The 25,471-nt window shown below is 54.7% G+C and overlaps 2 protein-coding genes across 12 annotated transcripts; one reads left to right on the top strand and one right to left on the bottom strand.

Annotated features, from left to right (window-relative positions):
* The first annotated feature begins 1,687 nt into the window (after window positions 1-1,687).
* On the top strand, window positions 1,688-14,338 carry LOC120393413 (protein tyrosine phosphatase receptor type C associated protein). Its single transcript, XM_039517922.1, has 2 exons — window positions 1,688-1,795; window positions 13,327-14,338. Exons 1-2 carry the CDS (start codon window positions 1,793-1,795, stop codon window positions 13,921-13,923), a joined length of 600 nt encoding a protein of 199 aa, XP_039373856.1. The 5' UTR covers window positions 1,688-1,792; the 3' UTR covers window positions 13,924-14,338.
* RPS6KB2 (ribosomal protein S6 kinase B2) lies at window positions 11,368-22,427 on the bottom strand. 11 transcript variants are annotated; one of them, XM_039517902.1, is made up of 17 exons: window positions 22,252-22,424; window positions 21,370-21,404; window positions 20,986-21,106; window positions 20,221-20,289; window positions 19,982-20,129; window positions 19,674-19,731; window positions 18,594-18,694; window positions 18,414-18,504; window positions 18,121-18,211; window positions 17,705-17,812; window positions 17,313-17,375; window positions 16,891-16,968; window positions 16,318-16,425; window positions 16,110-16,222; window positions 15,492-15,659; window positions 12,778-12,893; window positions 11,368-12,105 (listed from the first exon to the last, which is right to left on the bottom strand). In XM_039517902.1, exons 1-16 carry the CDS (start codon window positions 22,321-22,323, stop codon window positions 12,812-12,814), a joined length of 1,506 nt encoding a protein of 501 aa, XP_039373836.1. In that variant the 5' UTR covers window positions 22,324-22,424; the 3' UTR covers window positions 11,368-12,105; window positions 12,778-12,811. The 11 variants fall into 11 exon arrangements, with proteins under 11 accessions (XP_039373836.1, XP_039373837.1, XP_039373835.1 ...); XM_039517903.1 differs by having other exon boundaries at window positions 11,368-12,110; XM_039517901.1 differs by having other exon boundaries at window positions 11,368-12,893.
* Between the last annotated feature and the right edge of the window lie 3,044 nt (window positions 22,428-25,471).

Raw genomic sequence — 25,471 nt, forward strand, 5'->3', positions numbered from 1 at the left:
AACCGGGGCAGAGGGGGACATGAGCAGGAGAGCTGGCTGGGGGGCAGACAGTGGGTATATACAAGGCAGGAGGGGAGACCTTTGTACCAGCAAGGGGCGTCTGATGCCCCGGGAAGGCAGCACCCATATAGCTGTGCTGAAAAGAAATGGTTTGCTTTGCCCATGTGGGCATGTGTAACTCACTGCCACTGGACAGCACTGAAGTGCTTAGCCAGTTGCAAAGGCCTGCTCTGCTGGAGAATGAAAACAGGCAGTGCGTTGCCAGGGGCAGCCCCCCTCCTGCCACAGGTGAATGCGGTGGGGGGAGGGGGGGACTAGATCCTTCCTGCAGGGGCTGGTTATCCCAGAAGTGCCCACTTGGGGGCATGGGGCAGTTGGGGGCAGCCCTCCTGATTTCATTTGTTACTCAGGCTGGGCTGTTCCCCAGTCCCTAGGAGCTCTGGCACCATTTCCCCCTTTGGCTGACTTGTGTCTGTTGCAAGGAGAGCTCAGCTCCAGCCCCCAGGGCAGTGTGCCCCCACCACTGGGGCTGGCAGAGATGCAGTGGCTGGCAAGCACATCGTCCCCCTTTCTTCCCCTCCACCCCAGCCCCTCAGGGCCATGAGAACAAGGGGAAGAGATGGCTTCCCACCCGCGTGCTGAGCTCAGGGTCCTTCCTGTCACAGGCGCAGGCAGGGGCTGTGCAGGGGAGACAGGAAACCAGTGGTTGGGGCTAACGAGCCGATACGGCAGCAGGGCTGGGGCAGGCAGGAAAGGAGGCTGCAGTGAGCATAGTGTGGTGCTGGGAGGGTGAATTCAGGGCCCATCTGCCGAGCACTGTCTCTAAGCAGTAGCCCATGCCTCCCTTGTGGCACCCGGACAGAACCCAGCCATCTTACTTCCCTGGGGCAGCTACAGTTGTTTATCCCCCTGGGCAAGTCTGTCCTGTCCCTCTCCTGGACCTGTTAGACTAGAGGATAACAGCCTGCTGCTGCTACCCGTGCCTGTTCTGTGCCCAGGGGAAGAGGTGTGGTGGGGGTTTGACCAGCCTAGGAGGGGAAAAAAGAGGAAATGAGCATCACCTCCCAGCTTCTATCTGTGGGCACCATCCGCCTTGCGTTTCCCCCTCCCCCCCATGGCAGCTGTCGGTCCGGAGGGGAGCCTGTGGGCGTGAGCTGATGGGAGGGCTATGGGGCTCAACTACCCACAATCATCCCAACTCCCTGAGAAGTGTCCTGTGCTCCACCCAGCAATTTCCCAAAGGCAGAACCTGGAGGATACTGGGCTTCCTCTGTGCCCTGTCTTTCTGCAGCTCCACCTTCCCCACATGGGCCAGACTGGGCTGGCAGAGGCCACAGCAGATGAGTTGTACCCCATCCCCTGGCAGTCACTGGTTTGAATCCAGCCCTGCTTGGGTGGTAGTGGAGTGCCCCTCTACTGGCTTTTGGGAAAACCCCTTACATATGAGGAGTTGGGTGGGCCTCAGTTCCTACGCTCTCAGCCTCAGGCACTGCCCAAATGGGTGGGATGGGCAAAGATGCCAAGGACCAAGCCCCCTTGCCCAGACCTTTGGGGGGGGGGGGAGTTGGCTGCCTTCCCTGGAGGTGAATGAAACCTGTGGTCTATCAGCAGTTGAGGGCTCAATGCAAATCAGGGCTGCACAGCCCTTGGCCGCTGTTGCAGCCGCTCCTCAGTGCAGCGGGCTGGATGGGCTGGCAGGAAACGCCCGCCCACGCCTGCGCGCCTCTGCTGCTCCCCGCCAGTTGCACAGTCCCCCACCCTGCCAGGAGCTTCCAGCTGCCATCACCTCACAATGGTAAGGACCCTCTCTGGGGGCTGAACACCCCCCCCCCCCCGCACCACCCCCAGGGTAGGAGGGGGGGAAACTCCAGGGGAGATCGGGAGCAAGAAGTTAGATGAGGTTAATGGGCTTCTTCCCCTGGCTGGGCCAGGTATGTTTGGAAGGAAACTAGGCAGGGGGCTGGTTTCAAGCCAGGAATGGTCCAGGCGGGGAGGGTAGAGATGGGCACTCCCCACAAACACACCAACCAGCTGGGAACTCAACAGGGGCAGGGACTGGCCTGGGTCTGTGTTGCCCCAGACTGAGAGTGACAGCTGGGGCGGGGCCATCCCCATGCAGGAGTATTGGCAAAGGAGCACAGAGGCTGCCACCTGATTGCCAGGCCTCTCCTTTGGGTCAGGAGGCTGGAGCTGGAACTCTAGGGCAGTGGGGTGGAGTATGGGGTATCCTAACTCCTCCCCCATCCCTGCCGAGGCCCTGCTCCCAAGGTCTGGCACTCAGCCCAAAGTTTGTCCCCCCTTCCCCCATCTAGGTGAAGGGACCATGTACTGGGGGGGTGGAGGGGGTTGCCTTTGCTGTGCCTCAGTTTCCCCTCTTTAAAATGGGAAGGAGATCCATTCCTGGGTCTGTGGAGGAAAGAGCTGTGTAATGGCCACTTCTGCCCCTGCCATTCCCTGTGCCTCACCACAGCACGGGCTGCTCTGCTAACACCAATGGGCTCCCACCAAACCTACTGCTCCCTCCCCTCCCCTGCTCGCTGGTCTGCTCCTCTACCCCCTCCCCCAGCTCCCTATTAACTGTCCCTCCCCATGGGAGCTGCTGCTAGCCCTCCGGAGCTGCTCTGGAAGTGGGGCGAGGGGACTGTAATCTGTAGCCCTTAAACATGAGGGGACGGTGCCTGTGCTTGTGTTGTGCTTCCCAGCTTTCACTAGAGACGTGCAGTCTCTGTGCTGAGGGGGGGTTAGTTGGAGCAGCTTGGCAGGCTGTGATATGTCCCTGAGGTACCCTGAGCCCTGCTCCCCCTCCCCCTTTCAATGCATGTGTGCCTGGGGTGCATGAAGGCACCAGTCTGCCTGGTTTCAGTGCTGAGTTCTGCAGTAGCTGGGCAGTGGGTGTCTTGCCCCAGGGTCTGGCCACTCTGTGGTGCCATAGATGCTTCAAGGGAATGGGCCAGGCAGGGAGATAACAGCCCTAGCATAGCTGAGCGGTGGCACAGCAGCCAGGGTAGGCAGCTCCTAGTCGCTGTCCTAAAGAGAAGCTGTTGGCCTGAGGCCCAGCGAGCGCCGACCTGAGAGCAGCGAGCACCAGCCCGGGGGTCCTGGGGCATTGCTCAGAAGGCAACTAGTTGGTTGCATGGCAGAGAGGCAGGTACCTTGGTGCTTCTGCTCCTGGTTGGCAGTGGCTGAAGTTTAGTCTCTCCCTGCCCAGGAAGAGCACAAGCCAGCACGGGGCACCCTGCTCTTCAGGCCATTTCCGGCCCATGGGCTGTAAAGACTCATTTCTCAGCAGCCCAGCCCAGCCCACCTCCTCCCCTGCGCCCCCAGCGCTGTGATGAGTTAGTGCCAGCGCTGCCCCTGCCTCTCGGGCTGGCCGCACACCTATTCTACTTGGCCCAGCAAAGGACCGAGCCACCTAAGACAGGCCAGAGCCCCAGCCAGAGTCACCTGCCCCACTGAGGACAGGGCTGCTGTCCACTGAAAGCAGAAGCGGATCTGGGCAAAGATCAATTGCCCCCTCTGCCAAAGTTCCTGCTAGCCCAGCCCTGGTCTCACCCCATGCACAAGGCGGCTGCCCAGGAGGGAGCTGGAGGCAGAGACAGGCTGGGGCATGGGGGCAGTCGAAGTTAAGGTGATAAAGCTGCATTAGAGATAGGCCTTCTAGGCTCCCAAGTGTTACAATAGACCCCCTGCAGCCCATTCTGCCCCCACTGGGCAGCCCCACCTCCTCTCCTGGCCTCCCCCCCCCACCCCAGCCCTCAATGTTAGGGGCTCCTGGGCCTGCCCTGGGGCAGCTGCCCTCCCATCCCAAGCAGCTCAGCTTTTGGCCCTGCTCCCTCCCAGCCAGCTGGGATCTTCTGCCTCTCTGGGCACTGGCCAGGGCCCCAAGGGGCTAGCTGAGCCCCAGTGGCTGGCAGTGCGGTGGGCTTGGGGGCCACAGGAGCTCAGCAGAGCAGCTGCTAGGTGAGGAACACCATCCAGTCCCACCAGGCCTCCCAGCACCTGCACTGTTGGGCACCCCCCAGGCCCAGCACGTCAGGAGGAGAGCGGGCAGTTACAGCCTCTCAAATGCAGGTCTAAGGAGGAGCAACTACACACATACACACACCCTCCCCTCACTCTTCCCTACTGCTCCATTACATTGCAATAAGCTCTCCCAAGGGTAAATGCCTGCAAGCAGTAGGGGAACTATATCAAACCTCCACATGAGCAGCTCAGACTAAACGTACACCCCAATGCCACAAAGTCAGTTGAGGGCCAGATGAGCAGCCCCATGGCAAAACAGCAGAGTCAAGGAGGTGTCAGCAGCAAAAAGGCATCCTTTATATCAAATCATAGTGAGGTTAATAGGAACGAGCAAAATGTTAAGTGTGAAAGTGTAACTAGGCTGGCCAAAAATTGAGCCACAGCTTGCTAAAGAAGCAAAAAATAACAGCACGCATTTTTTTGAAGTACGTCAGAAGCAGGAAGCCTGCAAAACAGTGAGGAGATGAGACAGGTGCTAAAGGAGAACTCAAGGAAGACAAGGCCATTGCAGAGAAGCTAAATGAATTCTTTGCATTGGCCTTCACTGCAGAGGATGTGGGGGAGATTGCTCCATCCTGCCCTGGGAGCTAGCCTTTTGGGGGGGAAATCTGAATCATAGAATATCAGGGTTGGAAGGGACCTCAAGAGGTCATCTAGTCCAACCCCCTGCTCAAAGCAGGACTAATCCTAAAACAGATTTTTGCCCCAGATCCTCAAATGGCCCCCTCAAGGATTGAGCTCACAACCCTGGGTTTAGCAGGCCAATGCTCAAACCCTGCTTCCTCCTACCCTGAAGTACTGTCCCAAATTGATGCGTCAGTAGAAAAGGCTTTGGAACAAATTGGTAAATTAAACAGTAATATGGCCCCAGGACTGGATCTTATTCACCCAAGAGTTCTGAAGGAACACAAATATAAAATTGCACAACTACTAACTGTGGTATTGCGTTAATCATCCTCTGTAGCAGATGACTGGAGGATGGTTAATGTAATACCGATTTTTAAAAAGGGTTACAGAGGCAATCCTGGCAATTACTGGCCAGTAAGCCTAACTTCAGTATCGGGTAAATTGGTTGAATCTGTGGTAAAGAATAGAATTATCAGACACATAGATGAACTCTGTATGTTGGGATAGAGTCAACGCAGCTTTTGCAAAGGGAAATCATGCCTCAGCAATCTATTATAATTCTTTGAGGGTGTCAACAAACACGCGGACAAGGGTGATCTAATGGATGTTGTGTACTTGGCCTTTCAGAAAAATCTTTGACAAGGTCCCTTCACCAAAGGCTCCTAAGCAAACCAAGCACTCATGGGATAAGAGGGAAGGTCTGCTCATGGATCAGTAACTGATTAAAAGACATGAAACAGAGGGTAGGAATAAATGGTCAATTTCAGAATGAGGCAAGGTAAATAGAAGGGTCCCCTGGTATTGGAGCCAGTGCTGTTGAACATATTTATAAATGACCAGAAAAAGAAAGTGAATGGTGAGGTGGCAAAATCTGCGGCTGATACAACATTATTTGAGATAGTTAAGTCCAAAGCAGACTGTGCAGAGTTACAAAGATATCTCACAAAACTGGGTAGCGATTGGGCAACAAAATGGCAGATGAACTTGAATGTTGCTAAGTGCAAAGTAACGCACACTGGAAAAAAATAATTCCAACTAGACATACAAAATGAGGGGGTCTAAATTACCTGTTACCATTCAAAAATGATCTTGGAGTCATTGTGGTCAATTCTCGGAAAACATCTGCTCAATGCACAGCAGTGGTCAAAAAGGCTAACAGCCATTAGGAAAAGGATAGATATTAACACCAAAAATATCGTAATTACTAAATAAATCCATGGTACACCCACAAATCTCAGAGATGATATGGTTGAACTGGAAAAAGTTCAGAGAAGGTCAACAAAGATGATGGAGGGTCTGGAACAGCTTCCGTACTAGGAAAGACTAAAAAGTCGGGGGCTGTTCTGCTTAGAAAAGTGATTACTAATAGGGGATATGATAGAGGTCTAGAAAATGAATGATGTGGAGAATGTGACTAGAAAAATGTTATTTACCCTTTCCTATAATACAAGAACCAGAGGTCACCCAATTAAATGAATAGGCAGTAGGCTTAAAACAAACAAAAGGAAGCACTTCTTCAGACAATGCATCAGTGGAATTCATTGCCAGGGGATCTTGTAAAGGCCAAATGCATAACTAGGTTAAAAAAAAGAAATAAGTTCATGGAGAATAGGTCCATCAATGGCTATTAGCCAAAAGGGTCAGGGACACACATCCCCACGCTCTGGGTGTCCCTAAACCTCTGACTGCCAGAAGCTGGGATTGGACAACAGGGAATGGCTCACTGGATAATTTCCCTGTTCTGTTCAGTCCCTCTGAAGCATCTGGCCCTGGCCACTGTTGACTGACAGGATATTGGGATAGATGGACCATGGCCTGACCCACTATGGCAGCTCTTTATGTTCCTATTCCTTGCTTCTCAGAGCCCCCTGGCAACATGGGTGACCCTGTGCCCGCTGGCAGGGCCCTGCTGCCTGGCTGGCTGCAGTTCTAGGAAGGGCTGCTCTCTGGGGCAAGGACAAGTGGGGCCCAGCTCCGCAGTGGTCAGTACTCTGGCCTGCTGCTCCAGGGAGCCAGGCTCAGCTCACACTGAGAGCCCGGGATTGCTGCGCTGGGCCCAGTACCAGCCCAGAGAGCTGGAGCTCGGAACAAGCGGGGCTGGGCCCTGCAGCTGCTGCCAGCTGCAAAGCCACCTCTCTCTCACTACTGCTGTCACCTGCCTGACCGCAGCTTCCTGTTACCCTTGTCAGCCTGGTGAGACCTGCACCCCCAGGAGACACCCACACAGGCCATGTAGCATGTGATACACACCACCCACCCCTACCCCCCAGACACACACACGACAGGGTGGGGAAGCCACACCAGAGCGAGACTCACAGAATGAGCTGAGCAGAAACCGCTCCCCTCCCCCGACACACACGGCCTGGCAACTGCCTGCGAGGGGCATGGGACCCAACAATGCACCAGCCCGACCTGCACCCATTGCCTGAGGACAGGGGGGTAAGGCACCCCATACACTCACACAGCCTGCCTAACTCCCCACCCAGTGCCAACCCACAGCCCCCTGCACCCAACTCTGATCTCCCCCTCAACCATGCCTAATGCCCCCCTACCCCATGCCAACCAAAGTTCCCTGTAAGCTACATGGCCACAAAGCAGCCTATTTAGCACCACACAGGCACCCAAGGAACCCCCACACTGGGACCTGCTGTGGCTGGGGGAGGGGCACCTCTACCCCGGCCCCAACTCAGCCCTGGACCTCCCATGGCTGGGGGGGGCAGTCTGAACCTGCAACAGCTGGGGTGCCCCTCCCGCAGCCCCAACTCAGCCTTGGACCCAGCCCTGGCCCAGACCTGCCGTGGCTGGGGCACCCCTTCCCTGGCCCCTACTCAGACCCAGACCTGCCGCAGCCAGGTAGGGGATCCCCTTTCTCGGCCCAAACCCAACATCCGGCCTGAATCTGCCACGGCCCAGGAAGGGTGCCTCTCCCAACTAGCCCAGGTGCTGCTGTGGGGGGGAGAGATTGCTGAGCGGAGTCCTCTCTCCCCACCATAGCCTCAGACCACCCTCCTCCACCTGAAACACCTCATCCCCGGCCCCACCCTAGAGCCCTCACTCCAACCCTCTGCCCCAGCCCTGAACTCCCTCCCACACTCAGAACCCCTCAGCCCCACCCCCACCACATGAATTTTGTTATGTGCACCAATATGGAAGTGATGTTTTAGGTAAAATATAAAACAGATTTATTTACTACAGAAAGATAGATTTAAGTGATTATAAGTAGCAGGCATAGAGATTAAAGTTGGGTACATAAGAAATAAAAAATCTCACAGTCTAAATTCTACAGACTAAACAAGATTTGACTCAAGCAGTTTCTCACCCCACTGGATGTTTCAGGCAGTTTACAGTTTTTATTACAGGAGGGAATTTGATTCCCAGCCTGGGACCAATCTCCCCCATTCAAAGACTTTGCTTTGCAAACGAGCTTCCAGGTGTTGAGATGGGGGAGGACAGAGGCCAAGTGGTGATGTAATCGACTCTCACTTAGACTTTCTCTCCAGGTGCTAGAAAGATCCTGGCTGCAACACTGGGGTTAGGCAGCTCCCATTGCATACATGCCCTCTCTGAGGAGGCTCTGGGAGAGTGGCTTCTTCTTGATGGGCCATTAACTCCTGTCTGGCTGGGCCTGATTTAAATCTGTCTCACTAGGTACTGCTTTGATACCACTGAAAGGCTGGCTGTGGGCATGTCCCGCTTACCACATATTTCAGTACCAAACATATAGCAATACTTCATGTGCCATGACAGTACAGACAATCCAACCGAATAGCAATGTTCAATGGATCAAGACTTTATAAATGGTACATCACAAAGCATACTTTGTAAAAAACATATCACAATCACATCACAGTGGTGAATATGGGGATCCAGGGTGCTACTTTGAGATACAGAGTGTCATACCTCCCCCTACTGCAAGAGTGTTAATCCCTAAAGCAGAGACAGTGTGGCCATGGTCCTCTTTAGGTTTTGACAATATAATGCCCATGTGTTGCTAAACATTGTAGTATTACCCACATGAGCTCTTGCAAAGTTCAGTGTACCTTCTAATACTTTGTGGATCTGTCCAGTGATCTCAAAAGTTAGCAAGTGTGCCTTCTCTGGGTTGCTAGAAAGCATCTATTTGTATTTTTGCAGCATTGTTAGCCCTTCTGCTTCTCCCATTGGTGTTAGCTCAATGTAGATATTAATGTGTTCTATAGCATAGATATTTTGGCATTTAGCTATTAAAAAGATAAAACTTTGTCTGTTTCCCCTTCCATATAGCAAAACAGGTTTATTATGGTTTCTCTGCTGTGACAAGCTCCAAGTCTGTTTACAGGTATGAGCTCATAGACTCATAGACTTTAAGGTCAGAAGGGACCATTATGATCATCTAGTCTCACCTCCTGCACAATGCAGGCCACAGAATCTCACCCATACACTTCTATAACAAACCCGTAACCTATGTCTGAGTTATTGAAGTCCTCAAATTGTGGTTTAAAGACCTCAAGCTGCAGAGAACCTCCAGCAAGTGACCCGTGCCCCATGCTGCAGAGGAAGGCGAAAAACCTCCAGGGCCTCTGCCAATCTGCCCTGGAGGAAAATTCCTTCCCGACCCCAAATATGGCGATCAGTTAAACCCTGAGCATGTGGGCAAGACTCACCAGCCAGCACCCAGGAAAGAATTCTCTATAGTAACTCAGATCCCAACCCATCTAACATCCCATCACAGACCACTGGGCATACTTACCCAGTAAGTATGAAAAGCAGCATTGCCACAGAGCTTCTTAACACACGGTTTGATCTTATTTACCACTCCGAGCACGTTCAAAAGCTTTCCCCAAAATCATGCATATTGTACCTTTTCATCAGGCTTACCATCAGCCCCAAATTCTTCTTCACAAGGTTTAACATTAGCATAAAAAATTTTATCAGGAGGTTTGAGTAGCACCAAACCCTTTACCACAGATGGGTGTTTACAAGTAGCTTTGTCATACCATGTTCTCTATTTAGACAGTCTGGTTTGTTCAACACCCATTGTGTCTTTCAACTCCTTCCTGAACCTTAACATGTGTTCAGTTCCTGGCTTTTCTTTCCCTTCAGTATGGGTTCTCAATCCATTCATATCTTTGGGGCTTTGGTACTCCACAGTCTAGTGAGGTAAGGATGTAAGGGGATTCTGCATTTTGGCTGGTCCTGTGTGAAGCTGTCTCCCAATCCCAGTATGTCCATATGCAAGAAATCCATCTCCCCTTTTGGGAGCTTCCCCACCCCCCTTTTTTAGAGGCTCATGATTTGTATCTCTAAGTTACAAGTGCTTGCTCTTTAGTCAGACACACCTTTTTCCGGCAGCTCTCTGTCAGCTGCTTTGTGTGTCTTACCAGCTCTCCTCTGCCAGCTGAGTGATTTGCATGCTCACAGACCACCATTGCCTGGAAGCTTCCTGGACTCAGCTTCTTGGCTGTTACAGGCATGGGAGCTATATCTTGACTGGACTTTTCACAATCATATAAAGATGGTGTCCTAAAAACCTGGGACCTGGATTGGAGTACCTCCATCACCCCTTTCCCTGATAAATTAGCTACATGACTGCTACCCTTCAAAAGGTCCGTTACACAGCCCCTTCTTTGAACCTAAGTTGCAGGCGGCATGCCTAGGTGCACAGATGCTGAATCAGCCACTCAGTCCTGGGCATCCTCTCCCAAGTGACCAGTGAGATATCCGTGCTCCCACTATTCTTTCCCCATTTTCCTTCTCTGGGGTCCCCTCTAGGACACATCTCTCTAAGCTCTCTAGAACAAAAATCTATCCCTTGTTTAGCTGCAAAGGGTTCACAGCTAATAGCTGGAATAGTTTTCTCACTGCCAGGCACTCCACCCCTCTCTTCCTGAAAAGGTGTCTTCAGCTGTGGTGCAGGAGTTGGTCTCAATCTCCCCCCCACACACACACCCCTGGAATAATATTACTTCCCTTTGCTGCAGAGGAATCAAAGAGATTTTCTCCCTTTCCTTCAGCAGTTTCTGGGACTTTACCCTTTCTCTCTGGGGTCTCAGCAAAATATTCCTTCTTGCTGCAGGCTACAATAGAGCTATACAGAAAAAATAATTCCCAATAAACATATCAATGGGGATATCGTCCACTACTCCCATCTTTAATTCACTTTCTAACCTATTAGTTTTACTGTGCATTATGGCCAAAGGCACAAGAATCTGGAAACCTTCTACTAATAAAAGCTCTGCCATCTGTCCTGGCAATGTGTCACCTTCTTGAATTACATTCTACCTAACCACCGAAATCTCTGCACCTGTATCTTCTTATCCTAAAGTTTCCCTGCCATTAATTTTGACAACCTTTGAGTTCCATGTCTGCTTCTTCAGAGGCTAATCCCACAAAACCAATATAAGAAGTGTCAGGTGCCTCAGAGGATCCTGTGCTGAGGACAGTAGCATTAACATAGGCTACTTGTTGCCTTCTTCTCAGCATAGGGCATTTATTTCTCAGGTGATAGTAATTCCACTGATGATAGCACCTTTTGGGCTCTTCTATTTTCACAGGAGGTTTGGGATGGGGATTAGTAGAATGGTTTTGGGGTGGTGAGTGCCCAGCCTCCCTCTTTCTTCCCCGGGGCAAAATGGGATTCTCCTTTCCCACCAAAGGTTTAACCTCCCACACCACCCCCTTACTCTCAATAGATGCCTGGGTCTGCTCAAAGCCATCAGGTAGAGATACCATCTCATCTACAGTTTTTACATTTTTATTCCATAGACACTGTTTTACATCATCTTTATATACTGAGCAACAAGGTCAAACATTTGTTCAAAACTTTCAACACCTTTCTCCCTCACCCATTTTCCCATTAGATCTTTCATCCTGTTTACATATTCCCCATTACTCATATCAGCATTGCTCTTACAATTTCTAAATGTCACCCTCTGTGTTTAAGGGGTAATCTAAAATAATTTCAAACAGGGTTTTTTTTTTGTTTTAATTTACAGTAACCTAAAGCATCCTGAATTGGCATTTCATTGGAGTACATTAAGAGCTTTACCAGCTAACTTTGCAATCAGGTTGGGGACTTTCTTGTCATCAGGAATCACATGAGCTGCACACAGCCTCTCAAACGTAGTAAAATATTCTGATATACCCATCTCCTTATGTGCAGAACATAACTGCTCCTGGTTATAGATTTTTGGAGAGAGAGGAATCAGTGGGGTGAGATGGTTCTGGTTTTGCTTTTCTAGTAAGTCCAGTTGGTGTTTTCAATCTCTCTCCTTCCTCAGCCTTCTTGGTTTTCAGCTCGTCACTTGATGTGCTGTCTCCTCTCTGGCAGCCTTTTTCCCCCTCTCTTTTAGCTCCGGTTCTTTCATTTTCAGCTGATGCTCAGTTTCTCTCTTTTTCTGCTACCTGCAGTCTGTACAGCATTAACCTGGCAACTGTGTCACTCACTCATTCTTATGCCTTTCTCCTCCTGTTTCCCTTTCCCAAAATATGCAAACACAAAATAATAAAATTGTAATTCTTTCTTGACTGCATTGAGGCAGCCCACTTAAAATCTCTACACCAGTGTAAGAATTGCAAATCTCGGTCAGAACAAGCTGTGCATTTCATCCTGCTCATTGTGCCACTGAGACAGTATTCCTGGGGTACAACCTGGAACTTTCGGACCACTGTGCCCCCTTAACTCTATAACATAGGCTGTTTCTCACAAGGCTATGACAGTGACAAGCAGCAAACTCCTCCAGCTACTGTGATCACTCAGCCAACAGCACGTGGAGACCTACATCCAGCTAAACTGCATGAATGCTAAGTCACTCATGAATTGTACAAATCACCCTAGGCCTCAGCTTGCACCCCAGAAATATAGCATCTTACAAGCTCAAGACTTCCTTGGACAGTGCAAGCCCATTAATTAGTTTGCCATTCCAATGAAGGAATGCACCAGCCCTTGTTAACCTGAGATTTCCCCAGCACTTCAGCCGAAAACAGTTTTAGGAAAAATCTAAAACAATTTATTTACTACAGAAAGATAACATTTAAGTGATTATAAGAAGCAGACATAGAAATCAAAGTTAGTTATGTAAGAAATAAAAAAACTCGCAGTCTAAATTCTACAGACTAAAGCAAGATTTGAATCAAGCAGTTTCTCACCCCACTGGATGTTTCAGGCAGTTTATGGTTCTTATTACACTGGGGGAATTTGCTTCCCAGCCTGGGACCAATCTCCCCATTTCAAAGACTTTGCTTTCCAAATGATCTTCCAGGTGCTGACATGGGGGAGAAGAGAGGCCAAGTGGTGATGCCATCAACCCTCAGTGGCCTGATGTAAATCTGTCTTGTCAGTTGCTCCTATGTTACCACTGAAAGGCTGACTGTGCGCATGTCCCACTTACCACATATTTCAGTACCAAACATATAGCAATACTTCATAACTTCACATGCCATGATAGTACAGACAATCCAACTGAATGGCAATGTTCAATGGAACAATGATACCTCGCAAGGTGTACTTTGCACAGAACATATCACAATCATATCCCAGTGGTGAATATGAGGTCCAGGGTGCTGTCTTACAGCAGCACAAAGCGATTGTATTGAGCACGGGGAAGGGGTATCCATGCAGCGCCAAGGTCCCTGGCATGCCCACAAGCCTGGAACATCTGCAGTCATTAACCTCATCCCCTTTCCCTCCTTCCCCAGCACTCTGCCATTCGTGCCCCATGGGGCCTGCTCTCTGCAGGGCTGGCACTCCTGGTGCTTCCGGGACCCGCGCTGGGCTCAGACTCCAACCCAGACAGCAACTCCGTGGCTGTGGTCTTCCTGGTCTTCCTGCTCCTGCTGCTGCTCCTGGTGCTGGCCCTGGCCTGGCGCAAGCTGAGCCATGATTCAGATGGCAGGTATCACCCACGCCACCTGTGCCAGCCACACCACCTGCTAGCAGCCCTGGCCAGGCGCTGGCGTGAGCTGCGAGGGCAGGTGCCCCCTGAGAGGCACTGGCAAGGCAAGGAGGACGACGAGGATGAGGACGAGGAGGAGGAGGAGGAGGAGGAGACCCTTCAGCGGGATGAGGAGGAAGGTGGAGGAGGGCAGGAGCAGCAGAGCGAGGAGGAGGGCACTGCTGTGCCAGAGGGGACCCCACCCCGCGATGCCCCTGAGGGAGCCCTAGAAGAGGGAGGGGAGGCAGAGGGTGCCAGCGCCGGAGGCCTGCTCAGTGACCTGCACTCCTTCTCCGGGACGGCTGCCTGGGAGGACAGCGCCGCGGAGGGAGGCAGCCGCCAGCATGTCACTGCCCTCTAGGGGAGCTGAGGGAAGGACACAGACTACGGGGGGACTGCAGCCCCCCACTCACTGGGGAGCAACTGCAACTGCTCCCAGCCTCCCTGCAAGGAGCTGGGATGAACTGCTCCCCACACCCCACCCCACCCTGCAGAGCTCTTCACCCCTCGCCATGGGGCTGCAATGGCCCCCCCTGCACCCCACTTCTCCCCACCACCACCCTCACACCAGGAGAGCCAGCCCAAGCAGAGCAGGGAGAGCCCCCTCCCCCGACTCTGCACTGACTCTAGCACTCCTCCTCCCCCCGCCCCCACCTGCACCAGGATATAGGGTGTGACACCATGGCATGAGGGCGTGGCTCCACCCCCATGGGGAGCTGCTGATTGGCCCACAGGCAGCGCTACAGGCACCAATAAAGGAGCGACATTGCTCATAACCTGCCACAATCTGCAGCTTCATTTACCCCAGAGGGGAATGCTGGGGGTGGGGCTGCATGGGAGGGGCAGAACCCACTGTGAACCACACTCCTGGAAGAAGGGGAAGGGAGGGTGACCCCAGCCTTCTGGCCTCAAGGAAGGCTCGCTAGGCCCCCCTGCCCTACAACATGGTGGGAGCAGAGTATGAGGCTTCCCCATTGGACAATCTCCACAACTGGCTACCCACCAGCTGGAGTGACACCCCTCCCCCAAACACCATGGAGCAACTGGCAAGGGGGTGGTGGCAAACTACCTCCTCTCCCCCAGCAACAAGAAGGGAGGGCCACAGCACAGCCATATCCAGGCTTTAATTGGCACAGACCCAGCCGCAGAGAGGGGCTGTCTGCCCCCCCACACCTCACAAGGTGACACAGTGTACAGCAAACAAGCCAGCAACTCTCCCACCCAGAGGGGGCAGAGCATGGTCACTTCCCTTATACTCAGTACCCCCACTGTCCCCACCCCGCACCATGCCTCTCGAGGCTCTGCCCAGACAGACTCCCAGGGCTCTGAGCCTCACCCCCTCACTCCAGCACCCTAACCCCTACCACATACCCTGCATGAGGCCCTTCTTCACACAGGCCCCCCAGCCATGCTCTGCTCCCCCCCCCCCCCGACAATGCCTCTGCCACGCTCTACCCCCCACGCTCTGCTCTCCTCTCGCACTGACACACACCACCGTGCTCAGCCCCTTGAACCCGAAACATGATTTCGCACTGACACACACACGCATACACACACCCCGCTGTGCTCAGCCCCTTGAACCCGAAACATGATTTGTAGCAATAAAAACAGAGCACCAAGGAAGGGTTAAAAGCCCCATGGGTGGGAGCTGCAGCCTGGGGGCCATGGGGCCGCTCAGAACATGCCCAGCACCCCCTGCCCTCCCCAGCCGGGGCTGCCCCACCCGCTGGAATTGCAGCCCTGACAAAGCATCTCCTCCTGAGTCCATCCAGGCTGGGGACCCCGACACCCCCCAGCCTCACTCAGCTGTCAGGGGGCTATGTCCACCCCATGGGTCACCGACAGGCTGGGCACCTCCACGGGGAGCCTCCCGCCGGCCCAAGCTGAGTCTCCTGCCCAGGCAGGCGCACCATGCCTGCCTCAAGCTACCTTGCCACCCGGCCCCGGCCCCCCTTCTGCTTCTTGGTGCCTGTCGGCGTCTTGATGGGCAGGGGGGCCGTGCCCTCTGGTTGGGGCGGCAGCAGCGGCAGCCCTAGCTCCATTGGCTCCACCGCCAGGCTGGGCTTGAAGGCCTCGAAGGGAGAGAACTTCAACGGGCTGAAAGCAACAAGGGAACTGGGAGTGAGACCCCCATAGAAAGGGAGTGAGCTGGTCCCATCCCAACCTCCGTAGGGGGCCAGGCCTGAGAACCCTGCAATCAATAGCCCCAAGCTTTGGCACTCAACTCCCACAAACCCCAATCCACAGCCCGCATCCCAACCCCTCCACGGGAACCCTGTTAGCAACCCCACATCTTGGCACTGCCTCCCTGCCCACCCAGCTCCACATGGCAATACCATACAGAGAGAGGGGTATCTACTGTTGGGAAATCCCAGGAAGGGAATGCTAGAGCCACTGCCCCCTAGAGGGGAAAGGCCTCATATCCCACTCCCCATGCCCGAGTCAACCAGTTCCCCCAGCCTGGTGCTGGATTGGAGCCAGCGTCCCCTAGAGGGGAAAGGAGCCATGCCTGTTGGTCACCTCCTTTGGAGGTGCCCCTAGCCGTACCTGACGGGCGTTCTGGGGCTGCTATTGAGGCGGCGAGGGGAGCGCACCTTTGGCTGGAAGGAGAAGCCCTCCTTAATGCTCTCCAGCACCGACGGGGCCACATACGTGAAGCCCTGCAGAGAGCACAGAGGTCAGAGCAGCAGGGATGCCATAGTGCAAGCTCCACCCCCTCCCAGCTGTGACAGCACCCCCTGCTGGGAGTCCTTACCAGGAAGGCCTGGTTGGCACTCTCACTAATGGAGGCATCATCAGGGCTGTCCACGGGCGTCTGACGAGTGAAGCGGGTGTCAAACTGGCTGACGTCATCATCCGATTGCTGCAGGGCAGGAGAGAGGGGACAAAGAGGGGTCAGCCCAGAACAGGAGGGGCAGCCTGGCATCAGCGCCATCCACCAGCAGGGGGGGTGGCAACCAGGCTTGCCACATAAAGGATCTGGCTTCCCATTTGCCATCCAGGTTTTCCTCCCCCAAGGGGCTGGGAGCTGCAGGGCCTCATGAGGGCTGAGCGCCTTGCACAGCTTTCCTGGACATCTGGGTCCCATTCTCCAACACTGTGTCAGTAGGGCTGGGCTGCAAGGAGCCCTAGGTGCAAGTGCTCTGCACTGCCACCCGGGGGAGGGTGCTGGGAGCTGCAAGGCCCCCTAGGGGTGAGACATCTATTGCCACGTGGGAGAGAGCAAGGCAGGCCTGTTCTGAGCTCAGGCTGGGCTGGGCAAGGCAAGCAGGGAGCAATGGGCTGGCTCTCTCCTGCCATTGGGGGGTGGCTGGGGGCAGGGCAGTACCAGGCAAGGCCTGAAGGGTGGGTCCAGCTTGCGCGCCAGCAGTTCATCCCAGTTGACTTGGCGGAAAAATGGCTGCTTCTGTAGGGACAGATACGTAGGCAGGAAGTCAGAAGCCCAGCAGCTGCTCCCTTCTCCCCCCTTGCCCAGCTCAGGCCTGTGCCCTCTCCTGGGCTCCCCATGCAGATGCCCTGTGGTGCGGGGAGTCCTGGTCCCAGGAAGGCCATGGCAAGGCAGGGCTCGAGACTGTGCCCATGTGGAAAGGAGGCTCCGCCCCGTGCCCAGAGCCATGGAAGGGAGCCGCCTCCTGCCACCAACTCCAGTGTACCCATGGGTGCAGCTAGGGGAGAAAATCCCCCCTTCAGAGCATTGCATACTGCCCCTCCCCCACCTCCAGAGAGCACCCTCCCACCCCACCTACCTACCTGCACATCAGCTGCATCGCCCGTCCCGCCTCCAATCCTCTGGCTGGGGTTTCTTTTGAGGAACTGAAAAGAGAGAACGGAGTCAGGGGGCCCTCAGGAAACACAGCCTGACGGACATGGGACAGAGCGTTCTCCCCGCCCCCATCCTGATTCCACATCTAGTGGCAGCCATTTTGGTGAGACCCACACAAAAGCCCTGATTCAAGATCATGCCCTGCTGGTTCTGGAGCTGATGGGTCAGCAACTTTGAGGAGCAGAAGTGAAGGAGATGGCAACAGTGTCAGACAGGGGCAGATGCTGGTAACCTATTAGGGGAGTGGCACCTCCTTGCACAGGTCAGGAGCGTGAGGCGGTATCCTAGTTTGGGGCGGGGGAGCGCATGCAAGTAGTACCTTCTTGAGTAGATCCCGGGCATCAGGGGTCAGGTAAGGTGGCAGCACCAACTTCCCCTTGAGGATCTTGTCGATGGTTTTTTTCCGGTTCTCAGCTGTGAAGGGCGGCTGCAAAGGAAGCACAGAGGGGGCTGAGCACAGGGATGGGGCAAGGGGTGAGCACCAGCAAAAGGGGGATCCGGGGCAAGTGGGGACAAGGCATGGCTCAGCATCGGGGGGAGGGGCACTGAACCTGGTGCAGAACAAGGGTCTGGGCTGGGGCAGAGGGTGCAGAATGAGGGACTGCGCTGGTGTGAGGGAAGGTGCCGTTTGACAGAGCGACAGCCAGGCCCAGTACTATACCTGGGGAAAGGGGAAACACTCGGCCTGTGGCTCCGGCCCCCCACCCCCACGTTAACAGCATGAGCAGGACTTGCCGATCCAGTGAGCATGTCGTACATCAAGGCCCCGAGGCTCCACCAGTCCACGGCCCGGTTGTGTCCGCTCCGCATCAGGATCTCTGGAGCCCTAGGGGCAGCACAGACACCCTGAGCTGCGGGGCCAGCCACTGACCACCCCAAGGCCCTCCAGGGGAGCAGCATGAGGGGAGAGGGGATGTCTCTGGGGCCAGGTCGCATGGGGGAGCAGTGCGAGGGGAGGTGGGTGTCTCTGGGGCCAGGTCCCACAAGCAAGCAGTGTGAGGGGAGGTGAGTGTCTCTGGTGCACCTACATGTACTCAATGGTCCCACAGAAGGTGTGGGTGACGGCTCCCTCATGGATCGACTCCTTGCACAGTCCGAAGTCCGTCAGCTTGATGTGTCCTGAGGGAGACAAGACTCCATGGATCAGACCTCCTGAGCCAGGGCTCTCTGCACCCCGCATCGAACCCTGCTGCCCCCGGGCTCCATACCTTGGCTGTTCAACATGATGTTCTCCGGCTTCAGGTCCCGGTAGATGATGCCGTTGCAGTGCAGGTGGCCCAGGGCCAGCGTGATCTCGCTCAGGTAGAAGCTGTGGCACAAGCAGGAATGAAGCAGTCAGTACCACTGACACCCGCAGCTCATGGGGGCACTGCTCCCTAATGTGCCAGCCATGCAGCTCCCCCAGCAGGAGCCGCAGCTGACATGCCCGATCAAACCAGTGGGATGGCTCCCACCGTGCCAGAGAACTGGGCACTGCCCAGGGGCTACAGTCAGGCCCTGGGAAATGCTGGTGGGCACCCCCATGGCACAAGAAGAACCTCTTCACCACTCACAGACCAGTACGGTCCCCCTCTCCCAGGCTGGCTGGGCCCCGGCTGGCACTCCTCTCTGCCTTCCTGCGCCCTCCCTCCTGCTTAGCTCTGCACCTGTGCGGCCCAGTTCCTCCCCCCGTACCTGCCTCCCCCTTGCTGGGACCCCTGCCCCCCCCCAGCCCACCACTATTCTCCCTTGCTGGGACCCCCATGCTCCCCCCAGACCCCCACTACCTCCTCCCAGCCCTTGCTTGTCTCCACCTGGAGGAGACTGGCTGCCATTCGAACCAGTGGTGACCGATACTGTGTAACCAAGGGCTGTGGTGTTGACCATGGCGTCAGCAGGTCACAGTAAGCCCCGGGCTGCCCCTGGCAGTGTGCACACAACATGGGATGCTAAGTTATGCCAGTTATTATGTATTCCAACCTGCCCCCATTCCCTGCTGCACACAAACCCCCACCTCCCCTCAGGTCCTGGCACCAGCAGGTTGGCTCTGCCTTGGTGCTCTGGCACGGAGGCACCATCTGGTTTTAAACACAGCTCTGCACTCAGCAACAGCTCAGCGATCCCTCTGAAGAGCCCCGCTCTGTGGTGTGTTTGCACAGTGGGAGCAGGTCCTTTCCACACAGACTTTGGTCAACATAGCAAGGGTGGGACGGGCACTGGGCTGGAGATCGGGAGCCTACAAAAACATTACAACACAGCCGGAGCGGGGGTGGGGGAACAGTGTGCTCCCAGCTACTCCAGTCACTGACCATGCTGTGTCCTCCAGGAAAATGCCCTCACGCTCCAGCTGCATGAAGAGCTCGCCACCTACAAACCCAAAACAAAGAGGTACCTGAGCTCCCCACACAGTTCCTGGCTCCTGCCCCACTCCCCACTCCCAGAGAGGTCATGAGGGTAGAGAGGGGCCAGATCTGGCCAGATTGCAGGCCGACAGCACTATACAGTCTCTGACAACACTGTTCTCACATAGGTCACTCACATGCAGCCTGGTCTCTCCCCCAACCCTTGCCAGGGCTGAACCCTCCCAAGCCACCCCCAGCTCAGCCCTGCCCCGTACCACTCAAGCACTCAAGGATGAGGTAGAGCTTGCCACCCGTCTGGAAAGCGTAGATCAGGTCCACGATGAAGGGGTGTTTGATGGCCTCCAGGATGTTCCTCTCAGCCTTGGTGTGAGCCGTGTCCTTGGCGTTGCAGGCGATTTTGGCCTGGGGGGAGGCAGACAAAGAGAGGGGCATTAGGGTACCAGCAGAGGGTAGCTCCGAGCTCAGCAGCAGGAAGGGCTGGCCAGCTAGTTACCTTCTTCAGGACTTTCATGGCAAAGATCTTCCCAGCGTTGGTCCCCTGCACCTTCCGTACCTGGAACACCTGCAAGGGAAGAGAGGGATCTTTAGGGCAGGCGGTTGTACAGCTAGATCCCCAGTGCTGTGCCAACGGCAGGCAGGCAGCTTCCTCCGGCAACTCAGGGGACCATCTGGGAGGAGATGCCCCGATGGAAACAACATGACAGGATTCAGAAATGCAGCCATGGGGCCTCATGGGAGTTGTAGCTCAGTGGCTTTATGCAGCCCCTTTATAAGCCAAGCTCCCCAACCACACTTCATTTCCCATGATGCACTGGGGCCACACAAGAGCCACTTTGCACCGCCTGTCCTCCACAAGAATTGAGTTCATGGTGCATCCTGGGAGAGGTAGTCCAGCTAAGGACCCAAGTCCACAGAGGAGAACAGGGCCAGGAAGCATCTGAACTACACTACCCATGTGGCACTACAATGGCATGTCAGAATTTAAATTTCTGACCAGTTCTCTCCACCAGACAAGTTTTCCCCAATACAGAGCCCTAGAGCAGATCCTGGCATGGGTCCCAATCCCTCCCTCCCACCCTTCTCGTTCTCCTCCATAGAGGTTTCTGGCTAGCAGGGGTCCAGGAGAGAAATAGGGGTGAGTCAGTCCCACAGTGGCATCCCCCAGTAGAGAGAGGTGGAGTAGTAGGGACATGTGAGGCACACACCCTTGCCCCCCGCAGCTAGCCCCATCAGTCCCATGCACCTGTCCCTTCCCTACCTTGCCGTAGCCACCCTTGCCTAGGACGCGCAGCAGCTCGAAACAGTGGGGCCCGATGCGCTCAGGGCCATTGTTGACGCTGCTCTCTGAGATCTCGATCTCCTCATAGTGCCCCACCGGCCTGAAGGAGATGGGCAGAGACGTGAGCAGGGAGCACATGCTGGAGATGCCGTAGGGAACAGGGAGGAAGAGCCACCCAGGGAGAGGGCATACTGGGCCAGTGAACAGCTGGGGGAAAGCCCCTGGGAATAGGGCAGGTTCTGGCTCCTGAGTGCCCGCTCCCTCCACCCAGGGAGGCTGGTTCGATTCATCAGCTCCCCAAAGAAAGAATGACATTTGTCCAAAGCCCCTTCACCCACCCAGCCCCTTCCCTAGGCTACTTACTCCAGGCCATTCCCCCGCAGCTCCAAATCCATCTCCTAGGACAGAGGAGGGGAAATCAGACAAGCACATGCTGACAACCCCCACAAGGACAAGGGGTCACAGGGGTTAGGGGCAGTCTCCCAAGTGCACAGGGGCTAGTGGCATCAGAACTAGGATCAGGCACTTGGAGTCTAACGGGGCACCAGGGCTAGGAGCAGACAGCCAGAGGTTGGCCATGGGGCAGAGAGGTGAGGTGTGTACCAGGGCTAGGAGCAGTCTGCCAGAGAGTGCTAATGGGGTGGGCAGTACCAGTTTTCAGGTCTGGCTTCTGGGAGGTGCCAGGCTTAAGGTCAGGCTGTGGCATAGCAAGGGGACAGGGAGATGACAGCCTCCCCAGGGGCAGGGTGAGGTGCTGGTTTCGCTGGGGTGTTAGTCACAGGTAACAAGGATGCTCCGTGATCAGGGTGAAGTCACCTTCCAAGGACATTGCTCATCATGCTGTCCAGAGTCACAGACTGTGGGGAGATGGGACAAGACGCAGGGGGGCGAATTGCTCGCACCCCTTCCTTGGGGGGTGGGAAAATCACATGCTACCCAGACACTGGGGGCAAGCGCAGAGGGAGATCTTAAGGGGCGGGGGGGAGAGGAGCCCAGAAGCCCAGCGGGTGGGGGCAGGTGCAGGGCGGCTGGGGACTCTGTAGGGGGAGCAGGGTTGAGAGGCAGATGAGGGTGCCGGGGGCAGAGGGGGAGCTGAGGAGCAGGTTGCGGGGCCCAGAGGTTCAGGCAGGGGATACATGGGGGCCCTGGAGCACCAGGTTGGGGGCCAGTCAGGGGACAGGTGGGGGCCCTGGGGGGCAGGTGGGGGGTCCCGGGTCCGTGGCTCTGTCCATTCCCCGCTCTCACCGCCCCCAGCTCGGGCTCGTCCCCGTCGCTCCCCTCCTCGGTCTCCAGGTCGATGTCAAACACCCCGGCCATGGCGGCGGCGGCGGCCCCGGGCTCCCCCGGCCGGGCCCCGCCCCCTCCTTCCTAGTGCTGCGTTACAGCCCCGCGCCCGCCACCGTCCCGGGCCCCGGGCGTAGTGTGATGACGTCCCCAAGGCTTCTGGGAACTGTAGTCCTGGCTCGCTGAGGGGCTCGGAAAGGGAAGAGACCCGGCCGCGGGGGCTTCTGGGAAACATGACCTCGGGGTCGGAGTGTGTGTAGCTGCGCGCTTAGCCCCCTGCCGCAGGGGTCCCCCCACCCACCGCTGCCTCTTCCCGTCCCTGGGCGGGGCTCGCTCCGTGTTTCTGCCCCGGCTGAGAGCCCGGCCCGCCACGTCCTGTAACGCGGGCTGCATTAACTCTCCTGGGGCCCGGGGCGCTTCGGTTTTGTGGGGCCCCTGGGGCTTGAGGGCAGTGGGGTGGGGGGGCAGCTCTAGCTGGGGGGTGGGGCCTGGGATGCGTCAGCGGGGTTGGGTGTGGCAGGAGGTTTGAAGTGAGGGCTCTGGGAGGGAGTTTGGCTGCGGGAGGGGGCTCAGGGCTGGGGTGGAGGTGCGGGGGAGGGCTCTGGGAGGGAGTTTGGCTGCAGGAGGGGGCTCAGGGTTGGGACAGGAGGCTGGGGTGCAGGTGGAGGTGAGGGCTCTGGGAGGGAGTTTGGCTGCAGGAGGGGGCTCAGGGTAGGGACAGGAGGCTGGGGTGCAGGTGGGGGCTCTGGGAGGGAGTTTGGGTGTGGGAGGGGGCTCAGGGCTGGGGTAGAGGGTTGAGGTCTAGGGTGCAGGCTCTGGCCAGGAGGCACTTACCTTGAGCAGCTCCTGGTTGGTGGCACAGCAGGATCCCTACTTGCCTTGGCTCCATGTTGCTCCTGCCTCAGGCTGTGGGGGGTGTCGAGGCTCAGGGACCGGTGTGCGGCCTCTGGCATGGAGACTTGCCACAGTCTGGGTGAAAAGAAGCCACGGACCGCATCCTGGCCTGTGGCGCTCCCCCTTAGCCTGAGGCTTTGGGCTGCAGCCCCTACATTAATCCGGCCCTGCCTGTAACAAAAACAGATGCCCTGGGTGCCAATGCTGTGAGGCTTTGCTGGCCTGCCTATCTAACCCAGCAAAAGCCTTGACTGAGCAAGGGGTAAACTGTGATATTCCCCACGGTACAATCTGGGTCTGAACAGCTCTGCCCTCTCAACTCTCCAACCTGGGGTGCTTCACTGTGAGAACAACCACTCCCGGTCTGCGCACGCACAGCCTCCAACATGTAAAATCACTCCCCGCTGCATTATGTGAGAGCTTCTAGCCAGCCACTCCTGAATTATGTTACAGAGCAACACCAGTAAATTCCCAGTCCCAGATTTGTGCATCTTGTACTGTCCATCTCTTTCCTTCGGGGCAGTACAAGCTCATAGAAAGTCTGTCATTTCATTCATTGAAAATGATATGCACAAACCCTTTTATCTCAAATGGAGTTTCCCAAACCATTCAAACAGATGCTGGTTTAGATAAAACAATAAAGCAAGTTTATTAACTACAGGAAGATAGATTAATGATAAGTGATGAGGCATAAAAGTAAGAACTGGTTACAAAGCAATAAAAAGTAAAACACAAACTAATATGTAACTTAACAAGCAAAGTGAATTTAAAGCAAAAGATTTCCCTCACCATATGCTTACAGTGGTCTGGCTGGATTCCTTCAGCCCTCCCCCAGTTCAATGATGCTTCTTTTGTCTTTTAAACATTATTGATAGAGATGAGGGGAGAGAGGTGATTTGAGGCCTCTGTTCCTCATTTTTATATCTTTTCCTCTATGAGAATCATCTCCAGCTGGGGTTCAGGGACAGCCAGTCTGTCAAGATGTAAATTTCTCACTCACACCCTTCTTCCTACCAAAGAATGGCTGATTTAGGTGAAAGTCCATTTGATTGTGTGTTCTATCATTATATGTGAAGTTATGAAGTTTTGCTATGTGTGTGGTACTGAAATATGTTGTGACGTTGGGAGATGCCCACAGACAGCCTTTCAGTGGCAACAAAGGAGCAGCTATAAGGCAGATTTACATCAGAATCAGCCAGACAGGTGTTGATGACTCCTTCGAGAGGGTATGTACGCAATGGGGGCTGCTTAGCCCTCAAGTCACAGCCTGGATCTTTCTAAAGCCCCTGGAAAGAAAGTCTAAATGAGGGTTGATGACATCACTGCTTGGCCATTCTGCTCCCCAATGGAATCATAGGACTGGGAGGGACCTTGAGAGGTCATCTAGTCCAGTCCCCTGCACTTATTGCAGGACTAAGTATTATCTAGACCATCCCTGACAGGTGTTTGTCTAACCTGCTCTTAAAAATCTCCAACAATGGTGTGATAAATGGGGTGGGGAGGGACGGTTGTACACCCAGTCAGCCAGTTAGCTACAGAATCCCTGTTAGTAGCTATTCTCTACTTGCTTTACCTATAAAGGGTTTAAAACAAAAAAGCCCACAGGTAAAAGGAAGGGAGTGGGCACTTGACCAAAAGGGCCAATGGGAGAGCTAGAACTCTTTAAAATTGGGAAAAATCTTCCCTTTGTCTGTCTGTTGTTGCTGTCTTGGGAGAGGAGATACAGACCAGCAGTGCTGTAAGAAGCTTGCGCCAGGTATGAAAAAGCATCAAATCATACTTAGAATTATTCATTTGAAACCCCAGCTATGTAAGTAGATCAGGAAATGTCTAGGAAGATGTGATTAGGTTTCTCTTTTTTATTTCTGTAGGGCTTGTGGACTCCTTTGTACTAACCCCCAAATGCTTTTGTTTTGCTGGTAACCATTAAGCTGGACCTCAAGAAAACCATTCTTGATGCTTAATTATTATATTTCCTCTTTTAAAATCTAGCAATAGCCTAAGTTCCAGATGTATTTTCTTTCTTTTTGTTTTTAATAAAATTTACCTTTTTAAAGAACAGGACTGGGTTTTTGCGCCCTAAGAGGTTTGGGCATATGTTGTGTAATTAGCTGGTGGAAAGCTGATTTCCTTTGTTTTCTTTCTCAGATCTTCCCCAGGGTGTGTGTGTGAAAGAGCTTGAGGGTACCCCACAGGGAGGAATGCCTTCCTGGATTCAAAGGGTTTTGTTGTTGTTTTTGCATTTGGGTGATGGCAGCATCTACCATCACAGGTCAGAGAGAAACTG

The sequence above is a fragment of the Mauremys reevesii genome, unplaced genomic scaffold (genome assembly GCF_016161935.1).
Source record: "Mauremys reevesii isolate NIE-2019 unplaced genomic scaffold, ASM1616193v1 Contig2, whole genome shotgun sequence".
Classification (NCBI taxonomy): domain Eukaryota; kingdom Metazoa; phylum Chordata; order Testudines; family Geoemydidae; genus Mauremys; species Mauremys reevesii.